This window comes from Polypterus senegalus, chromosome 10 (genome assembly GCF_016835505.1).
Source record: "Polypterus senegalus isolate Bchr_013 chromosome 10, ASM1683550v1, whole genome shotgun sequence".
NCBI classification, from domain to species: domain Eukaryota; kingdom Metazoa; phylum Chordata; class Cladistia; order Polypteriformes; family Polypteridae; genus Polypterus; species Polypterus senegalus.
The window spans coordinates 41,521,458-41,541,048 of NC_053163.1; the positions used below are offsets into that span (position 1 = coordinate 41,521,458).

At 36.7% G+C, this 19,591-nt stretch overlaps 2 protein-coding genes across 2 annotated transcripts in view; both read right to left on the reverse strand.

Moving 5' to 3' along the window:
* Nucleotides 1-19,591, reverse strand: part of dacha (dachshund a) — an 853,183-nt gene that overhangs the window by 694,305 nt on the left and 139,287 nt on the right. The window lies entirely within an intron of this gene.
* zgc:113274 (uncharacterized protein LOC552925 homolog) lies at nucleotides 6,351-6,758 on the reverse strand. The gene is given in 1 exon segment (XM_039767918.1): nucleotides 6,351-6,758. A coding segment is annotated over 1 exon segment (408 nt).

Sequence of the window (19,591 nt, forward strand, 5' to 3'; positions counted from 1 at the left end):
AGCCGCCCGATGCAATATTTGTGAGAAGAATCAGTAGTATAGTGGCAAAACAATTAACCCATTTAAACAGTTATAAAGCACACATGCTGCTCAACAGAAAGACTTTTGTAAAACATCAAAGCGAAGCAAATCTGAAGCCTGACAATTTAGCAGCAATCAGTGCCAGATAAAGGAGATGCATGAGACGTTATTCAGGTTACTCTGCCGCATAAACATAAATGAGAATGTGAAATAGTCTTAACACTATCCAAAATACTTAACAGATAAAACTTATTTGAAGATGAAAACTTCTGAAAGTTGTTTTTCTTTCCGAAAAATAAGTGCCCGAGTAAATGTTAATAAAAATATTTATGTTGCAAGTTTAGTGGATTTAAAAGTACTGTACTTTAATTGCATTAGTAACACATCTAGTGTAATAAAATACTGTATATAATTTTGCTTCTTAATTTTGTATACAGTAATCCCTCGCTATATCGCACTTCGACTTTCACGGCTTCACTCTATCGCGGATTTTATATGAAAGCATAATTAAATATATAACGCGGATTTTTCGCTGCTTCGCGGGTTCTGCGGACAAATGTGTCTTTTTACTTCCTGTACATGCTTCCTCAGTTGGTTTGCCCAGTTGATTTCATACAAGGGACGCTATTGGCGGATGACTGAGAAGTTAACCAATCAGAGCACGCAGATAAGTTCTCCTGACTGAGAAGCTAACCAATCAGAGCACGCAGATAAGTTCTCCTGACTGAGAAGCTAACCAATCAGAGCACGCAGTTAAGTTCCTGCGTGCTGAATGCAGTGTTAACCAGGAAGTCTCGTCTCGCTCATTCAGCATCAACGTGTTTCACTGTGTAAAGAGTTGTGCTCTTTTGTGTTTATCTTTGTGCATATTCAAGCCCTTCATTATGGCTCCAAAACAATCTGCTACTGCTTCAGGGGCCGTTCCCAAGCGCAAACGGAAGATGCTAATGATTGCCGAAAAGGTAAACGTTTTGGATTTGTTGAAGGCTACGATTCTTTTTATTTAAAAAGTAGGAAAGAAATATCTATCTTAGATCTACGGCCGCAGTGTCCTTTTAACCAGGATGCAAAATGAGTTGTAAGTGGATGTAATAAGGCAGTAGTCTGGATGGAATCTGCATTAGGGATTTGGATTGAAGACTGTCAGAAGAAGAACAACGGCAGTGCTACACAATTGCCTGAAGTGGCTCCTTTGGAAGAGCTGTAACGCTCTCCTTTGTTGTGCAGTAAAATTAAACTCATTGTTATCAGACAAGTCATCGTGTCATTGTTGGTGAGTAACCATAATTCATTTTCTACTTACAGTACTTAGTACATGTACGTACGTTTAGTGTCACTGTACACACATTTACTGTATACTATTTTTCTTGCATTGTACGTATTTATTGCTGGTGGCTTGTCTATCGTAATGGCTGTAACATATGTGATATCGGAGACACTCAATATCTTTAAAATAATATTTAGGTTTTACTGTATATAAACAGTGTGTTTATATACATAATTTCAATGAATCTTACCTAATATCTAAGAGAATACAAAGGGATTATGCTGTATAACTCTGCAGGGAATATTTATAAACAGTGTGGGAGAGTTTATAAGAGCTTAAAATATATAAAAATAACCACAGAAACATATGGTTTCTACTTCACGGATTTTCACCTATCGCGGGGGGTCTGGAACGCAACCCCCGCAATCGAGGAGGGATTACTGTAGTTAAAATTGCATTGTGCTCCTGTTTCCTTCCAAAGTTCAAAGATACCAAGTTAGGTGGATTGATGATGTTAAATTGCCCCCTGGTGTGTGTGTGTGTGTGCTCACCATGTGATGGGCTCTCCCCCTGTCCATGGATTGTTCTTGCATTACAATGTATTACGTATTAACTAAAACTATGCTTGATTGTTTGCTTTTTTCTGTCTCTCTCACTCTCTCTGACATTCTCTGCGTCTGACGAAGGGGGTGTGAGCAGAGGGGCTGTTTGCACAAAGGCTGTTTGCCTAGAGGTTATGGACGTTCCTGTAAAAAATGCCACTTTATCGCGGTGCTTCGGCATACTTAAAAGCCCAAAAGCACCTTGATTTTTTGATTATTTGCTTTTCTCTCTCACGCTCTCTCTCTCTCTGACATTCGCTGCTCCTGATGGAACTGTCATCTCTGTCTTGTCATGGAGCACAGTTTAAACATTTGAAAAAGAGGCAAATGTTTGTATGCAGTGTTTTAAAGTCCCTGTCTCTACAACCTCCTGTGTTTCTGTGCAAATCTGATAACATCACTTCAAGAGGGGCGCACAGAATCAACTAGCTAATTAAAATGGCGAGCACAGTTTTAGGACACATTCTGGACCCCCTCAAGGTATTAGCAAAAGTCAAGAATTAAAACAAAACTGAGTGACATTATGAACAAAGTGCATATCCTCTCTCTGACACACTAACACAGAGTACTTCCAGCAAATTAATTATTCATCAGAAATGTGTTAAGAAACGCTACTGGGGTTCCTTTTTACCAACAGCAATACATCTGGATAATGTCTCACTGTGACTGTGACAGCCAAGTCAGGAGTTTTCTCTCTTTACAATTTTCTTGCTTTATAGTCATTCTGGTGTTCAGACCAAAGTTTATGTGTATATTTATTTACTTACTTATTCAGCTGTCTATATATATATATATATATATATATATATATATATATATATATATATATATATATATATATATATATACTGTATATACACATTGTATATTTATTAATTTAAAGAGATTCTGTAAAAAGCCACAGTACAGATGGTATTTTTTTCTTTGAAAGATTTTTTTTTTTTTTGTTCTGAATATAGAACTAATGTGATTTACCAAAAAGCTTTTTGTTTCACTTGTCCAAAGTACAAAGGATTTTCTCTCAGAAGGACTGTGGCTTATCATCATGAATTGTGGCATACTGCAGAGCTTGTTTGTGTTCCTCTCTTACTGATAGAAGTAAGTTCTTTCAAGGCTTTCTACCATTGAGGCCATTATTATCCATACAGTGATGGACGGTGCAGCTTGAAAATGTTGCACCTTTATCTTGAAGCTGCTTGGACCACTTTTGAAGATCTCTTTGCTTCTTTCTTCACAATTTAAGCAGTTCTTCTATTCAGTCGTGGGTTGGTTTTCATCATGGGGTCACATCTAGAGATGTTAGCTACAGTCGCATGTGCCTTAAACCTCTTGAAAATATTGGCAATGTCCCCTTTATGTTGATCATGTTTGTTACTGTCTGTCTTGCCTACTCAGACCACTTGTACGGTCTCTTTCCCATGTTTAATCTGACACAAAACAGTTGAATGACTTCTTTATTCTTCTGGCTGATTGTTTACAAAAATAAAAACACCCATGATACTCATCAAAAAACATTAGCCTGCTTGAATTATCACTAAAAGACAATTATTTCTTAAAACTTCAAAAGGATCCCAATATTTTTTTCCTGTCCATTTTGGAATGTGTTTGTAGAATAAGCAAGAACTGATTTCTTTTCGTGGCTTTTTTGTTTGTTTCTTTTGCAAACCAAAGAAATGCATTTATGAAGGACAAAATATCTTGTAATTTCAAATACTTTGCAGGTATAATGTTACAGTATTTGAATAAAATGCAATATTTTGACCAGGTGTTTAGCATTAAGTTAGGAGTTGAAAATTAAATGACATATAGTGAATAAAAAACACTACATTCTTTAGCATCTCATCTGAAATACTTTGGATGTAGCAACTGCAGTCCTTTAAGTACTGGTATTAGAGCTGTTGTTACAGTGATAGCTTTTTATCTCTGCTGCATAGCTGATGTTAACTTATTTAATTGTGCTTGAAATCTGCTAAAATGTGCTTACAAATCAGTAATCTGTCTGTCAAGCTCCTTAATTTCTGAGTCATTAATTTTGATATGTACTGCTCTTAAAAATTAATTTTAAGGAGACAAAACAGATGAGAAAATGTCCAAAATACATCAGCATGAAGATCCTGTCAACCTTTTGTTTCAATTTAGTAAGTTTTAATTTCAGAAGGTGTCCATGTAGTTATGGATTGATTTTGAAATGCTGGCATGCCAGGTCTTTCAACAAAGCTTTTAATTTAAATTTGATTATTAGTGTAATGTGATTATTATTTAATAATTAATTTTGAATGAATATATCTTGGACAATCTTTAGTTATAATGGTGCAAATGATGATAGAAACGTACCTCTCATATATTTACAATCCTAAGATCTCATTTGCTTTTTGAAGTATTTATAACATTCTTCATGTGATCTACAGTAAATGTATGAAACAAAAATAAAAAAAATATTAAGCATTAACACATCTTTTATGTTAGCATTCATTATCAGTTTTAAAGTAATTTATCAATCAGATTTTTAAGAGAAAAAATCCTGATATCTTAGTAGGCTATTATATTCTGTGACAGTAGTAGAACCGTCACCTGGTCCTTTGCCCCACAAGACACTTAATGTTAGTGCATCATTCCAGTAACAATCAGATTTTCTAGATTTTATACAATGTCTTTACTCACCAGCTTGGCTAAGTCCTCTTCTTTACCGGAATAGCTGCTTTAGTGATCAGTTGATGTACAGTTTTACTTCTGCGCGTTCATGGCTATACATTACCTTTATGCTTCTGGTGTAGTGATAAGAACTGCTGTCTCATAATGAAGAGGTTGCAGGTGCAAGCCTGGATCCTCCCTGCATTTATCACTTTCAGTAGTGAGCTGCTATTATGCTTACTATTATATAATAAGATCATTCATTTGATTTGTGTCTGTAACACTCGGTATAAATTTTTGCTACTTCTTGAAGTTAGTTTTTTTTTTTTTTAATTCAGTTTTTTATCTCAGTCACGTTCACATGGTACAACGACCTTGCCTCTCCCTCTCTGAGTTGATGGCGTTTATCTCCATTCCTTTCACAAGAGCAATGATGACCACAGTTGGTGCTGTGGTTTATGCCTGGTCAGTACTATTTATTGTACCGGCAATCAAAGATACAATGCCCTTTGACCGCTATCAGACTATCATGCAGCATTTGTGCTTTGACAACAAAGACACCTGTGCAGAATGTGTGAAAAATGATTGATTTGCTGTGATCTCAGACATCCGGTAACATTTTGTTGAGAGCTGTGCTTTGAGTTACAACCCAGGGCAACATGTTACTGTTGATGAGCAACTGTTTCCAACCAAGGTCTGCTGTCCTTTCTTGCAATACATCTCAACCAAGCTGGACAAATTTGGCATAAAGTTTTAGATTGCGGCAGATTTGGAGACAAAAGTGCATCTGCTATGCCACTCCTTATTTAGGCAAAGATCCCAGTGGTGCAACGGGAGAAAGACTTTCCAAGACTGTTGTCATGAAGCCATTTCTAGACAAAGGCTAAACCGTAACATCAGACAACTTCTTCACGTCTCTTTTACTGACTAACAAACAGCTGCACTGCAACACAACTCTGCTTGGCACCATAGACAAAGTGGGATGGGAACTTCCACCTGCAGCTACTGTAAAGTCACTTCACTACATGAACAAATCTCCATGCCAGTGTTTAGATATGGCAGTGCCATGCTGACTATTTTGTTTTTTCTTGATTGTTGCATATTATTTTTATGGATTCTTTACCTCTTTATGACACCTTTTTTGCTTTTTGCAGATACTGGATTATGATTTTTACTGCAATAATCAGTAACTTTGGTTTCAAAATACTTTGTGCTTTATCTGTGTCTTGGGGCATCTTGAGGGTCGTCTAGCTATGAACTGCTAGCTGACACTGAATTAAGACAGGGTATCACAACATATTCCTTTTGTCAAAATTCACAACTGTTTAGTAAAGCAATGCAAGTGTTCCAGTAAATTGGGTTGTCTTGGAGATGTCGCACAAAGCACTGTATATTTGTATCTTTTCAAAAGTAACAACTACACACTATACGGCACATAGGGGAGAGAGGGGTGAGTTGTGCCGGTTTTTACTTAAAGTGACTTTAAAGCGAGATCATGACACTAATGCTTCCAACTAAAATATGTACATATATTTCAGGGTGTGGTGCATCCTTGGGAACAATCACTTTTGATCTGAAATATACTACTTAAGAAATATAGCTGTCTGAAAAAATGTGATCTCGTGGCACAACTTGCCCCCAGTGTGGGGTAAGTTGTACCTTTGGAGAGAATACCTTGGGGTAAATTGTGCCATTGATTATTAAACAGTAAAACAGTATATTTTGATCTCAGAAACTATAATGCTATATAAAAGCTTCTCTGTGAACTATCTGCATGGTGATAACTTATAATGACCATTTCCTGGGGAAATAATTATTAATGTTCACTGTTACTTTTTCTTAATAAATGCACACTTAACCCAACCTGCTTTTTCCTCTTTGATCCAGTTGGCAGGGATATCGATGTCATTTCTTTGTGCGAACTCAAAAGCTAGTTCACGGCATTTCATGGGACTTAGACCGTGAAACATAGCTGCCTTTATATGTTCTGCCAGCTCTTTCTCCATATGTTCATCAAAGACTTGATTGGCAAGTGCAGTTCTTTTATATCCTGGCCTTATTTCTTTTCCATCAATGTTTTTCTTCTCCATGTATCATTTTAATGTTATCCTGCATATGTTCATCTGCCTTGCCACCTGACGAATGGACTTCCCCTTCACCACCTCGTTCACTGTTCTGTCCATGTCCTCTAAAGGAGTGGAAGCCCTGCCTGTCTTCCTCTTATAACTCCGTGGCATGATGGTCTATTTCTATTTTTAGCTTACCAAAGCACTAAAATATGTGTGAAATGTTTTCAAACTTGTCTATAACTGTTCAGACACAACAATCAAAAAACCTTGATCATATAAATTTTACTTTGAAAGGTAAAAAAGAGTTTTTTTTAACTTAAATGTGCTTACCTCTCATACAACAAGGCTCTCTTCTTTGCAAGTGCAGATGAGTAAAATGGCTGACTCTTCAAAAATGTGTGGTCACATGACCAATTTCTTGTATGGTTCCCTAGAAACAGGGGGTGGCACAACTTACCTGCTGGCACAAATCACCCCACTCTCCCCTACCAATTTTTTATTACTAATCTTAAGGTTTTTTATCCATTACTTTTTAAAAGTAATGTTGTGATGACCATATGACACTTAAGTTTGTTATCAAGTACTCAGGTGTTTTTTAGAACTCCTCAGTTTGGTATTTCAAGTAGATATAGATAGGTGGCTAGAAGTTTATTCTGCCTCTTTGCATTATTGAGTGCTTTATCTTCTAAGCACCAGAAAAACATATGCATTCTAGTTGCCCTAGTGACCTAAATTGATCAATTTTCTATCACAGATCAATCAAAGGCACTTTTCAGTGACAATAAATGGAAATGACAAATATTAGCTATTTGCTTGGCATTGTAATGTTAACTAAGCCTACACACATACTAATTTATCATCTCAGCATAAAATATCTATTGCATATTTTATTTAGTTTTGGTATATCTCTGCTATGCCTTTTGCATTGAAATATGATGGATCTAAACAAAAATGATACAAACCATTAACCTTCAATTGATGCACCATTAAATCTACCATAGGAATTATATTACATTATTTTTATGTTCTGATAAGTCTCCTACTTTTTCTTGGGAAAAAGCATTAACTCTCTCTTTGCCTAATCTATCCTCATTAAAAATAAGAACATTAAAAAACTGGCAATGACAAAAGGCCTGGGGCTTCCAGGTATGAACAAAGAACATAACTAATGTAGAATGAAGACCCAATAAAAAACTGAATGATAGAAGTAAGTTGAAAAGAGTCACTTCTCCGACTTGCCATTCTCATATTCAGGCTCACCAAGGACAGTTTGTTTCTGACAAATAAAAGCCTGTACAGTTTGCTGATAACTTTGGTTTTATACTTTTAAAAGTACATAAATGCAATTATCTTTCAGTTCCTAGAAGCCATTTTTCTAACCTTCGGGCTTACTCAGTTGCTAAACCAGCCATGTCTTTACTTTCAATGTATTTTTTGACCCACTATTTTTTTTTTTTAATTCAGATTATGAAGAGAAACACTGGTTTAGTCGTTGTAAGAGCCAATTTTAGAAAGGTAAAGTTAAATTCATATTGTGTTTGCTTGACTCCTATACAAGAATAGCTATTAGAATATGGTATAGTCTGTTACCTCCTGCTGGATTATGTGAATTTCCCCTTGGGATTAATAAAGTATCTATCTATCTATCTATCTATCTATCTATCTATCTATCTATCTATCTATCTATCTATCTATCTATCTATCTATCTATCTATCTATTAGTAGTTAAACAAGGTCAGGGTCAAAATAACAACGTATACTGCAGTATTTAGAGCTGCAGCCAACTTTAACAATTAATTATGAATATGCCAATAATTAAAATGTCATTGGAAGTAATAGGTATGGATTAATAACAGAATGACAGTGGGGGCAAATTTATTAGGAACTGCAGTTTCCCTAAATTGATAGGCAACATCTATGAACAAGGGTCATTGGGTTACCTGGCTCATTATGGGAGATATTGGCCACCTTACCTTTATAGTTAGAGCTCTACTGTAGAATGATGGCTCCAGCAGTTCCTAAGGGTATTCTTTACCCAGGAAGTGACCTACAGACCAGCTCCAAAAGTAGTATCTGGGCAGGTTTCAAAGCTTCTTCAGGCCAGAAAACTTGTAACGGTGCAAAGAGTTATTAAGGGTTCACTGTTAAAGGAGAAAGGATTGCTAGTGTGTTTGCAGGAAAAAGAAGGAAAAGTGAGGAGGGGTGTCTTGTGGTATATTGTTTAATGAGGAAGTTGATATATCACTCCGTGGAGCTAGCCAGGCAGCAGATGTGAATTTAGATAAGCCCAAAGTGGCGCCAGTTTTTATTATTCTATTATACTGTATCATACTGTTTCTGTGATATCTAAGTCTCTACACTTATTTTTTTTAGTAAACACCCATTTTTCGTTTTACTTGGGCTGTGAGATTTATTCTGGGCTCATGTGTAACACAAGACTACCTGCTGCAAGTCACATAATGCATAGTAACACCTCTATTTCTATTTAGTTTTATTTGTAATAAATTTGCAAAAACCTCAAGAAAACTTTTTTCACGCTGTCATTAAGGGGTGTTGTGTGTAGAATACTAATGAAAAAAATGAATTTAATCCATTTTGGAATAAGGCTGTAACATAACAAAATGTGGAAAAAGTGATGCGCTGTGAATACTTTCCGGATGCACTGTATAAATCACAATCTTTGTTTTATGTAATTTAAGCTCAGTTTTGTTTTTTGAACTGCAGACTTAAAATGTACCCTTCAGCTTTGTGCCATGGATTCAGAAGCAATCAGACACTGCACACTTTATTGTTTTGAAGATTTAATTTTAAATGGATACATTTTCCATTTCTGCTCATCAATGTGCACTAAATATCCCATAATGACATCATTTTAGAATTTTAGGTTTGCAAATTTATCAAAAATGAATACTAAAAACTCATTCATATAAGTATTCAGACCCTTAAATCAGTACTTTTTAGACACCCATTTGGCACCAATTACAAATTTGAGTATCTAGGGAAATCTCTGCAAGTTTTGCTAACCTGTATTTGGACAGTTTATGCTACTCTTCCTGACAGAACCTTTCAAGTTCCATTAGATTGGATGAGAAGCGTCTTTAAACTGCTACCTTCAGGTCTCTTTACAGATGTTCAACTGGATTTAAATCCTGGCTTTGTCTGGCATATTCTAGGAAAGTCAGAGACTTGCCTTGAAGCCACTCAACAGTTGTCTTGGCTGTATGGTTCAGTCCATTTTTGTCTGAGATTACATGAACTCTGGAGAAGATTTTCTTCAAGAACCTTTCTCTGGAAGGTTATACTTATCCTTTGCTTAACTCCCTGCCCTTTCTGCTGAGATGCTGCTTCCACCATGCTTCACTGTAGGGATGGTATTAGGCAGGTATAATGCTTGGAATTCTGATCAAAGAGTTCAGTGTCTCACCTACTTGATCAAGGCGCTTCTTGTCCAGTTATTTCGTTTAGCCAAATTTTCAACTCTAGGATTCAACATCATCTATTTCACAATCATTAAGGTAACTGTGCTCTTGCAAATACTCAACAATTTAAAAATGGTTTTCTATCTTTGTTCTGGTCTATGCCTCAGCACAGTTTTATCACAAAGCTCTACAGAAAGTTCCTAAACTTCACGGTTAGGTTCTTGATTTGACATATATTATGAATAATGGGACCTTGTTTACGCTGGTGTGTGCCTTTTTAAACTTTGTCTCAGCAATTCATCTTGCCCAGGTGGATTTCAATCAAGTTCTAGGCACATCCCAGTTATAATTTAAATAAACAAGTTGCACCTAACCATAATTTGGAGTGCCATACTTACAATACTTGCATTAGTCGAAGATTTTGGATTTTATAAATTTGGAAACCTTTCTGAAAACATGTTCATTATTTTCGGTTTCTGAGTGTAAACTGATGGGCAATAATGGCACATTTAAAGTTAAATCTGCAAGAAAATAAAATAGTCAGACATGAAAGGGACTGCATACTTTCTTTACCCCACTGACTAAACTCTCAGAACAAATTAGGATCACTGTTTTTGGTTCAGATACAATCATTTGTCATTTGTTATCAAGTGATACCTTTGTAAAGCCAGGAAAAATAGTTGTGATTTCAAAATAGAGAATGGTTTAAAATTTGACAGGAGAGTAATTGCACACATATTATGATGCTTAGCCTATCAACTAAGAAATTCAGGTTTGATTGCTACCCATTACATTTAACTTTTTTAAAGGAATAGTCCACCCATAGTAGATATTTGTTTTATCTATTACTTACCCTATTAATGAGTCAAGCAGAGACTTACAGAGGGGTGGGGCAAAACTGTTGGGCACATTTTGGAAATGTACTAAAGTCTATACTGAAACAATTTCTTAGACTATGAGGTAAGACACAATAAAACAATTCCACAGATCATTTTCTGAAAGGCTGTAGATGATGATCTGCTTTCACATCTTCTCCCCACAAAAAATGAGTTGCTTTGAGCACTGACTTATGCCATTCAAAAACGTGTGTGTGAGACATTCACTCTTCACCTTAAGCAGTGCAGTGCTTCAAATGTGTATCTCCCATAAACTGGTGCAAAAAAGTTTTTGAAGTTACACAGTCAACCCCCTTAACACACAGTTTTTTATTTTAGTTTTTTGCTTATGCATACCTATTCTTGTCAATAAAACTTCACATTCTGAATATAAATGTGTGTCTGTTTGAGAGAGAGACAGAGAGAAAGAGAGGATGGCTGAAGAATGTAAAACATAAACTATCCAAAATGAGACATGACTATGACTGCTCTAGTTTATACCTCCACTGTTACATGACTTATTCAGTGGTTCTCAACCTTTATTCTGAGAACTCCCATACATATGCCATGATATCTACCCTCTTGCACTATTGCTGCAGTTTTGAAAAACATGTTTGTTTTTGAACGTACATTATTAACAAAATTATTGCTGCTAGTTCTATTACACTGACTGTTTTTTTTAAGATTAATACAAAACTAATAAGCCATTTCAAAAACATTCTATTTGTTTTATTAAATAAAATGTATTTTTACTAGTGCCTGCATTTCTTAACCATAAAACAAAAGAGAAGACATTTTACATGGTTAGTTAATAACCCATAATTACCAAAATAGAGAATTTGACAATGCAGCTATTTTTGATAACAACAAAATCTGCTCAGTACTCACTCTGTTTAAGTGTTACTTAAATTCTGCATGAAATGATTAAGTATTTTAGACAATAAAAAAATCAAAAGTAGTTTTTCTAAACACAGAACTGGTTGATGGAGAAATTTTTTTAAAACTAAATTATATAAGCTACTTCACTATCCTCTGGATTCAGCGCTGGAGCATTTCCATCAGTGATTGCCACATTTAACACAAGTGAAAATGCAAGTGCGTTTTCTCTCCACATACAACATTCAAGTCAGCAGAAAAGACAAAAGCATTGTGTAAGTCCGCGACAACAGTCAGGTAAGTTGCAAAAGGTTGGCCAGCACCGAAGTGTGCTTTGTTCATAGGTTTTAGAAGTCTACCTGTTGCTATGTTTCTGCCAGGGTTGTTGCCTTGGCTCAAGTTTTTTTTTTCTAAATGTATACTTTTTGTTTTTTTTTATTTTTTCATGTTATGTTATAAATTCTCTTTCCGGAATTGTTTCTTTTAAATGTTTTTGGGTTTGTATTCTGAATATCATTTTCTTTATTTATTGTTTATTATGTTTTGTGTTATGTTCTTCCTGTATTAATGCATTTAATTATGAACTCTGTCTCCTTAATGTGGAATTTCAGAGGATGGCGCCTCCATGACATTTCAGCTGGAGAACCACCCACTACCTATATACTCCAGTCATAGGGGCCAGACCCTCCAGATCAGCAGTTAGACTTGATGGTGAATTTTTATGACTTACTTGGATTTAATGGCGGATTTCTTGGGTACTGATTATTTTCTTTGATTTGGTGGTTTTTGAATTTGGTATTTAGACTGGCTTTGTCTTTTTTGATATTTGTAATTTTTTTGTTTGTTTTTTCAGCATTTGTAAAGATTTCATAGATTCTGTTTCTTATCTTTCTCTTGGTTTTGCAATAACATAGAAAAAAGCAATACAAAAAGCAAGACTGTATCCACAATCTCATCATGAGGAGTGACGAGCAAACCCTGTTGAATTTGCTTATTGCAAGGAGTAATCAGGATGCCTCAGTTAACAGTGCTGATAAACAAATGCTTTAGATGTTCAAATGCAAATTGCACATATGGTGAGCATGGAAGCATTTTGTGAGCTTTCTTTGTTAGGGAAGTAATAAAAGAAATTATTTAACTGAATCATTTTATAGATAAAATGATAGTAGTTAGTGAATCCCATGAAAAGCTGAACATGTTTAATATTACCTATAATTTTCCCATTTTTAATTGCAGATACTTTGGACTAATCCATTGCTAACCCTTTGTGTAAAATTTTGCATCCAAAAAATATGACTTTGTCTCTGTGAAATTCACATTTATCTATCTTATTTACAAAGAGATAATTGGCTTTTAAATGTTTCAGTATTTCCTTAATATGGGTCTCATGTACTTCCAAGCGTCTAGAAAAAATAAGGAATAAATAATGTACACCAAGATGAATACCTTTTGTAAGTTCCAACATATGTCATTGATAGAAATACCATGGGTGTGTTTGATAAACCATATAGTATGACTCAGTATACATAGTGACCACTAACTATATTAAATGCAGTCTTCCACTTACGTCCTTCCATTATTGTGATCAAATTGTAGGCACTGCAAAGATCCAATAAGACATAAGAAGATGTGATAATTATGTTAATTGTTATTCTATTTAGTAAACAGCATTCAATACAAGGTCTTAAACCTCCATCTTTCTTTTGAACAAAACCAAATCCTGTTCCTGCTGGACTATTAAATGAAGTTAAAAACCCACTGTTCAAATTTTACTTGATATAATTTTCCATAGATTTGTGTGCAGGCTTAGTTAGAGCATAGGTTTGCCCTTTAAGTAAAGGAGCATCTGAAAGCAGTTCAATGGAACAATTATACTTTTGGTGTGGGGGTAATCTTTACTAAATACATCCTGAAATTCAATATGATCCATTGGCAAGAAATTTATATTTGAGCATAACAGGGTTTTTTTTCAAGGGTTACATGTAGACAGAAAAGTTCTACCTTTTAATACCTTTATCTTTTAATTAATTTTGTGTTTCTGTAGCCAAGGTATTCCCAGAGTGAATTTTGCAACTTGTGATTGAATAAGAAAAAATGTGATAGGTTCCCAATGAAACAACACTACTTCTTATTGTAAATGTACGGTAGTATATTCTAATACAGTATTGCTAGTGTGCTTCCTATCTATTGATAATACTCTAGATTTCAATTTTACTGGTACAGGAGTTAATCGTAAAATTTGAAGCAATGAATTACTAATAATGTTTTCAGCTGCCACCACTATCTATCTTACTAGGAAAAATTAGTAAAATTAATAGTTAATTATTGCTGGGATCAGTGAAAAATGTTTAAAAAGAGTTGACAACAAGTGCCAACCCTTAAGTTGAATGGGCACTTCAGTTTCACAGATGTTTTGGACTAACTGATGCTACATGACTTGGAGTACCACAATAAAAACCACAATGTTTACCATTAATTTGTCTTTACCTTTCTTGTTAACTAGCCAATGTCTTTCCCAATTCCATAGGTTTTGCTACAGGATTAGACTGAACTCTGTAACAGACAGAACCTCTTTCTAGCCTTCATTTGAATTTATCTTCCACCAACCTAGTTCTAATCTTTTGAGCAACATCAATTAATTCATCCAGACTATTCTCAATTTAGTGGCTACCTTACTCATGTTTTATTTTAGTGGATAAAGCACTTTTAAATACATTGTGATGCCCACTCTGACATCCAAAAGAGGCCTAATGAAAACAATATATGCCTTATTATTTTAGAAAAGTTGATAGCAAGGTATTAAATTTCATACAAAATTAATTCATATACAGTAGATCATTCATCCACAAAGAACAAGACAAAGTCAGAGCTGTAACTGAAACTACAACCAAACACAGAAATTCACAAAAAAGAGCAAGAAATCTTAAACCAAAAAATCAAAAAGAAAAAGGATTTATAGTAATCACAAATGCAAGTCTGTATCCAGAAACTTGGATGTCCCAGAAATCCCATGTCAGCCTTTATGCTGTCTCTTCAACAACGTTACAAGCATCACACATCCTGGCAAATTCTAGGACTTTTAACAACAATATTTGTTCTGAAATTCTGGTGCCTAAAAAAAACAACAGTGAACAAATTCATCTTTCTTTTTGAATTTTAATTTAATAATTATGAGAATTTAAATTTTCTGAATTTGTTTTTTACTACATAAATTAATTTTGATATTTACATATCATGATTATTTTTGGCAATTTTTCTGTTTTGACCTAAACATAAAAAATCACCTTCCTATCCCTGTGCAGCGTAAGATAGCTCAAATTCATTAAGTCCCATTGAAAATACAGAAAATTTTACAGGATTTTATTTTATAATATATTAATTGCTTTTCATATGTCAAAATGCTGATTGTGTTACTTTAAGATATATTGACATTTATCTAAAATATTTTAAAAGCCACAGGTATTTTATTCTTGATATCTTAAATTACATTTCAGACATCTTAAAATACATTTCAGATGCTGGAGAGTAACCAGGGCATCATTTAAGATTTCTTGAAATAAATTTGCCATATCTGAAAATAAATGTAAGATATCTTGAAATAAGCATATTTTTTATAAACTTTTAATTCATATTGATATATCTTAAATGCAGTCCTGATTTCATCCTGGCTACATCCAGTTACTCCCAACTAATGTATCTAAGTTACTCTTTCTTTTTTAGCCATTGTAAAGAGGTGACATTTACAAAAATGTACAATATCAAAAATATTATGAATGTTCTTTCAAAATGCTGAAAATAACAGATGCTCTAAACTCGCACTTTTCTGAGGTCTTCACATGTGAGGAAGAGCATAACCTCCCAACGGTAACAGGGCGTACTAAGGGGGTCAGGTCTGGTCTGGCTGGGGGGGCATGCACTGGTGCAGTGTGCTTACTTACCCACCACATGACAAAATTGCTCAGGATCCAGACTGACAACCCCTTAGGCACACAGTCCAGTCCCACCTTCCAGAAACAACTATCTATCCACCAGGTGTTCCATGAGCGCCCCCTTGGCCTGCTGCAGCAGCTCGGGTTCTCAATAATGAGGACTCTGCAAGCCGGTTTATTCTCGGGGAATCACACCACATGGCCATAGCGCTGTAACTGAGACTCCCTCACAATGCAGGTTATGTGCCTCATTTGAGACTCCATGAGTAACTACTCATTTGACACAAAGTCAAACCAGTGGTACCCTAGGATTCTTGAAAGAGACATAGTACCAAAGAAGTCCAGTCTTTGTCTCAGGTCACTGGATAGCGTCCATGTCTTGCAACCTTATAGCAAACAGACAGCACTAGGACTCGAAAGACTTCGACCTTTTTCCTTTTGCAAAGATATTAGGAGCAGCACACACCCTTTCCAGTAACCTCGTGACCCCTCATACTCTCCTAGTCCATCTACTGACTTCATAGGAAGAGTCACCAGAGACATGAATGTGCTGCAGAGGTAAGTAAACCACTCAACACAATCCGTCCACAAACACAAGCACTGCTGATTGCCATGCTTAAGAGGTCCTTAAAGGCCTATTACTAAGGAAGTACTTAGTGATTTGGAAATTGTAGTGGGAGAAGTACTGCTCGATTAAATAGGCTGAAATCAAACAATTCTCCAGGACTAGATAATATTTACCCTCAAGTTCTCAAGAAGGTTAGCAAGTACATGTATAAACCCTTGATGCATATTTTTAGGAAGTCACTGCACACTAGAACAATTCCGAAGGACTGGAAAATGGCATATATTTTCCTGTTATATGAAAAGGGAACCGAGCAGATCCAAGCAACTATAGGCCAGTAAGCTTAAAGTGCATCACAGGTAAATTAATGGAAGGAATTGATAGATAGATAGATAGATAGATAGATAGATAGATAGATAGATAGATAGATAGATAGATGTGAATTTCCCCTTGGGATTAATAAAGTATCTATCTATCTATCTAGATAGATAGATAGATAGATAGATAGATAGATAGATAGATAGATAGATAGATAGATAGATAGATAGATAGATACTGTAGATAGATAGATAGATAGATACATTTGATAAAGTGCCCCATGAGAGGTTGGGCATCAAATTAAAAGAAGTGGGAGTTCAGGTTGTTCTTTGTAGATAGATGCAAAATTGGCACAGACACAGGAAGCAGATGGTTATGGTAAGAGGAACCCTATCACAATTGTCTGATGGTAAGAATGATGTTCAACAGGGGCCAGTGGTAGGACCTCTGCTATTTTTAATATATATAAATGATTTGGAAAGGAATATAGGTAAGTTGGTTAAGTTTACAGATGATACCAAGCTAGGTGGACTGCAGGTAATCTACAATCTGTTGAATCATTACAGAAGGACGGACAGAATACAGGCTTGGGCAGATTTGTGGCAGATGAAATTTAATGTAAGTAAATATAAAGTATTATATGTAGGAAGTAAAAATGTTAGGTTTGAAACTTTGAATACACAAAGGGCGGTCTGAAGATCAATAGTACACCTTATGAGAAGGATTTAGGAGTCATAGTGGACTCAACACTATCAACTTCCAGATAGCGTTCAGAAGCCATTAAGTAGGCTAACAGAATGGTAGGTTATATAGTGCCCTGATTTGTAGGGTAGGAAGCACTAGGAAGTTATGCTGAAGCTTTATAATGCACTGATGAGAACTTATCTGGAGTACTGTGTACAGGTTTGGTCTCCAGGTTGCAAAAAGGACATAGTAGCAGTAGAAAAAGTCCAGAGCATGGGTTCTTAACCTGAGGTCCATGGACCCCTAGGGAGTCCATGGATGGGTTTTAGGGGGTCAGTGAGGGTCAGATAAAAATTAACATTTATACTCACTATACATATAATGGATCCCATTTCCACAGTCCTGTGGCAGCCTACCCCCCAATTTTATTTGCACATTAAACACTTCCACAAACAACATTCCACACAAATGCACACTTAGGGCCTTGGGAGTGGGCACACTCAATGGCATCCGGTGGGGGGAAATTTCAGCCTCACTCCGAGTGCAGGTGCCCACTTCCAATTTTAAACTGCACCTAGTCACGGAGAGTTTTGGTGGGGAAGTGGGGCTTTGTGTTGGCATTAGCTGGTGTAGGCCACATGGTGGTGGCACTGCCCGCGCCCCCCCAACAACAAAATGCACCTTATCAACACACATCAACATTACATTAGAGCAGGCGGAGGGAGACTAGAGGTCTTATTACACCTCTGTTCTCAGTTAGCTGCCCGGGGCTGGAGGCTAAGAGTGGGAGCTGGCCGTCTGCCTGTGGTCTGGAGTGGTGGGTTGCTTTGCTCTGCGTTGGACGGGGGTGCCTGCTCACTATTACCCCTGCGGAACGGGGCTAGCTCTGGCGTCCAGGAATGGTTGTACCTCAGGTACGGCAGCACCGGGACCAGAGTTAGTAGGGTGTGTATGGGGAGTGTGAATGGGTGTCTGACATACATCCTTGTAAGTCTTGGGTTGTATGTGTATGTGAGAGCATGAGGGAGGGAGTGAATGACTGTGTTTGTGTGTGACTGTATATGTCAGGTGGGGTTTTGGACTCCTCCCCTCTCCTGGGACATCTGGCAATACTACAACATCTTTGCCTACCCTCCCCCTGCTTTAAGCATCTCTCTGGTCGCTCCCGGTGGCTGCCTGGTGGGATCTGGTTCCCTGGGCTCTGTTGGGTCCTCGGCGGGGTGGGTCGCCCTTGGGTCCCGGGCTGCTGGGTTCCGGGCCCGGCCGACTCGGGTTGAGCGGCTGCGGACAGGCCTGAGGGCTTGCCGTTGATATCTCCCGGGACTCTGCCGGTTGCTGGTTGTGGCCTCCCGGGGTGATCCTCTGGACCCTCTCGAAGGGGGGTTGGGGCTTCTCTGGTGACGGCCTCCCTGGGGTCTCCGCGCTCTGGGGTGACCTCTGGATCTCTGGGCTTGGAACTCCCTCCATCTTCCGCACGTTTTGGGGGCAGGTCTGTGGCCCTTCACACTCACTATTGGATACTCCAATAGAGAAACCTTACACATACAAGCGTGCGTACACACACAGGTGCTCACATGGTGATTTTATAAGTATGACTTGGACATCTTCAGCACATGACCTAAGGCTGTGGTTGGCCCTAAATGCCTTAGTAATAATTACTGTGTGATTGTCAGCAAACATTTTTACTTTTATATATCTTCATGTAGCTGATGCAGCAATGTTTTTGTCTTGTGTTCCCCCTCTTTCTGCAGGTCTAGAAGCGGATTCTGGTTCATTTATTGTTTATTCTATACGAAACCCCCTCCCCTTTACCTCCATCTCTTCCTTTTCTCTCTTATTTTTCTTTCACTTTTGTCTCCGTGTCTGGTTCGAATCTTAAAAACATCTGAAAATATTTTTAATAAAGTTTTGGTATCAGGCGTGACATCAGCAGAAGCTGTAACGCTCCACCTGAGAGAAAAACTGTAAGGCTAGTTGCCAGCATTCAGACATCAATTCTGATTGCTTCACAGCCGAACAGGACACGGTTAAAAAAAAAAATATATATATATACTCACTATACAGCCTGGTACTGTTGATTTAGTGTAGATGTAGTAGTAGTAATAGAAAATGCAGTAGTAGTAGACCTGTTTTAATTTGCACAAGAGGATTTATTTCACAATTATAATGACTGAGCCATTACTTTTTGCATAAAAAGGAGTGTTTTTTTTTAGATTATTTACTTTAAAATTTAATAATACTTTGTGTATGTCATATATGAGGCAATCAAATCTCGATAAATAAAGTACATCATATTCATTTCATGCAAAGTTATGTTAATGTGAATATTTCTGGG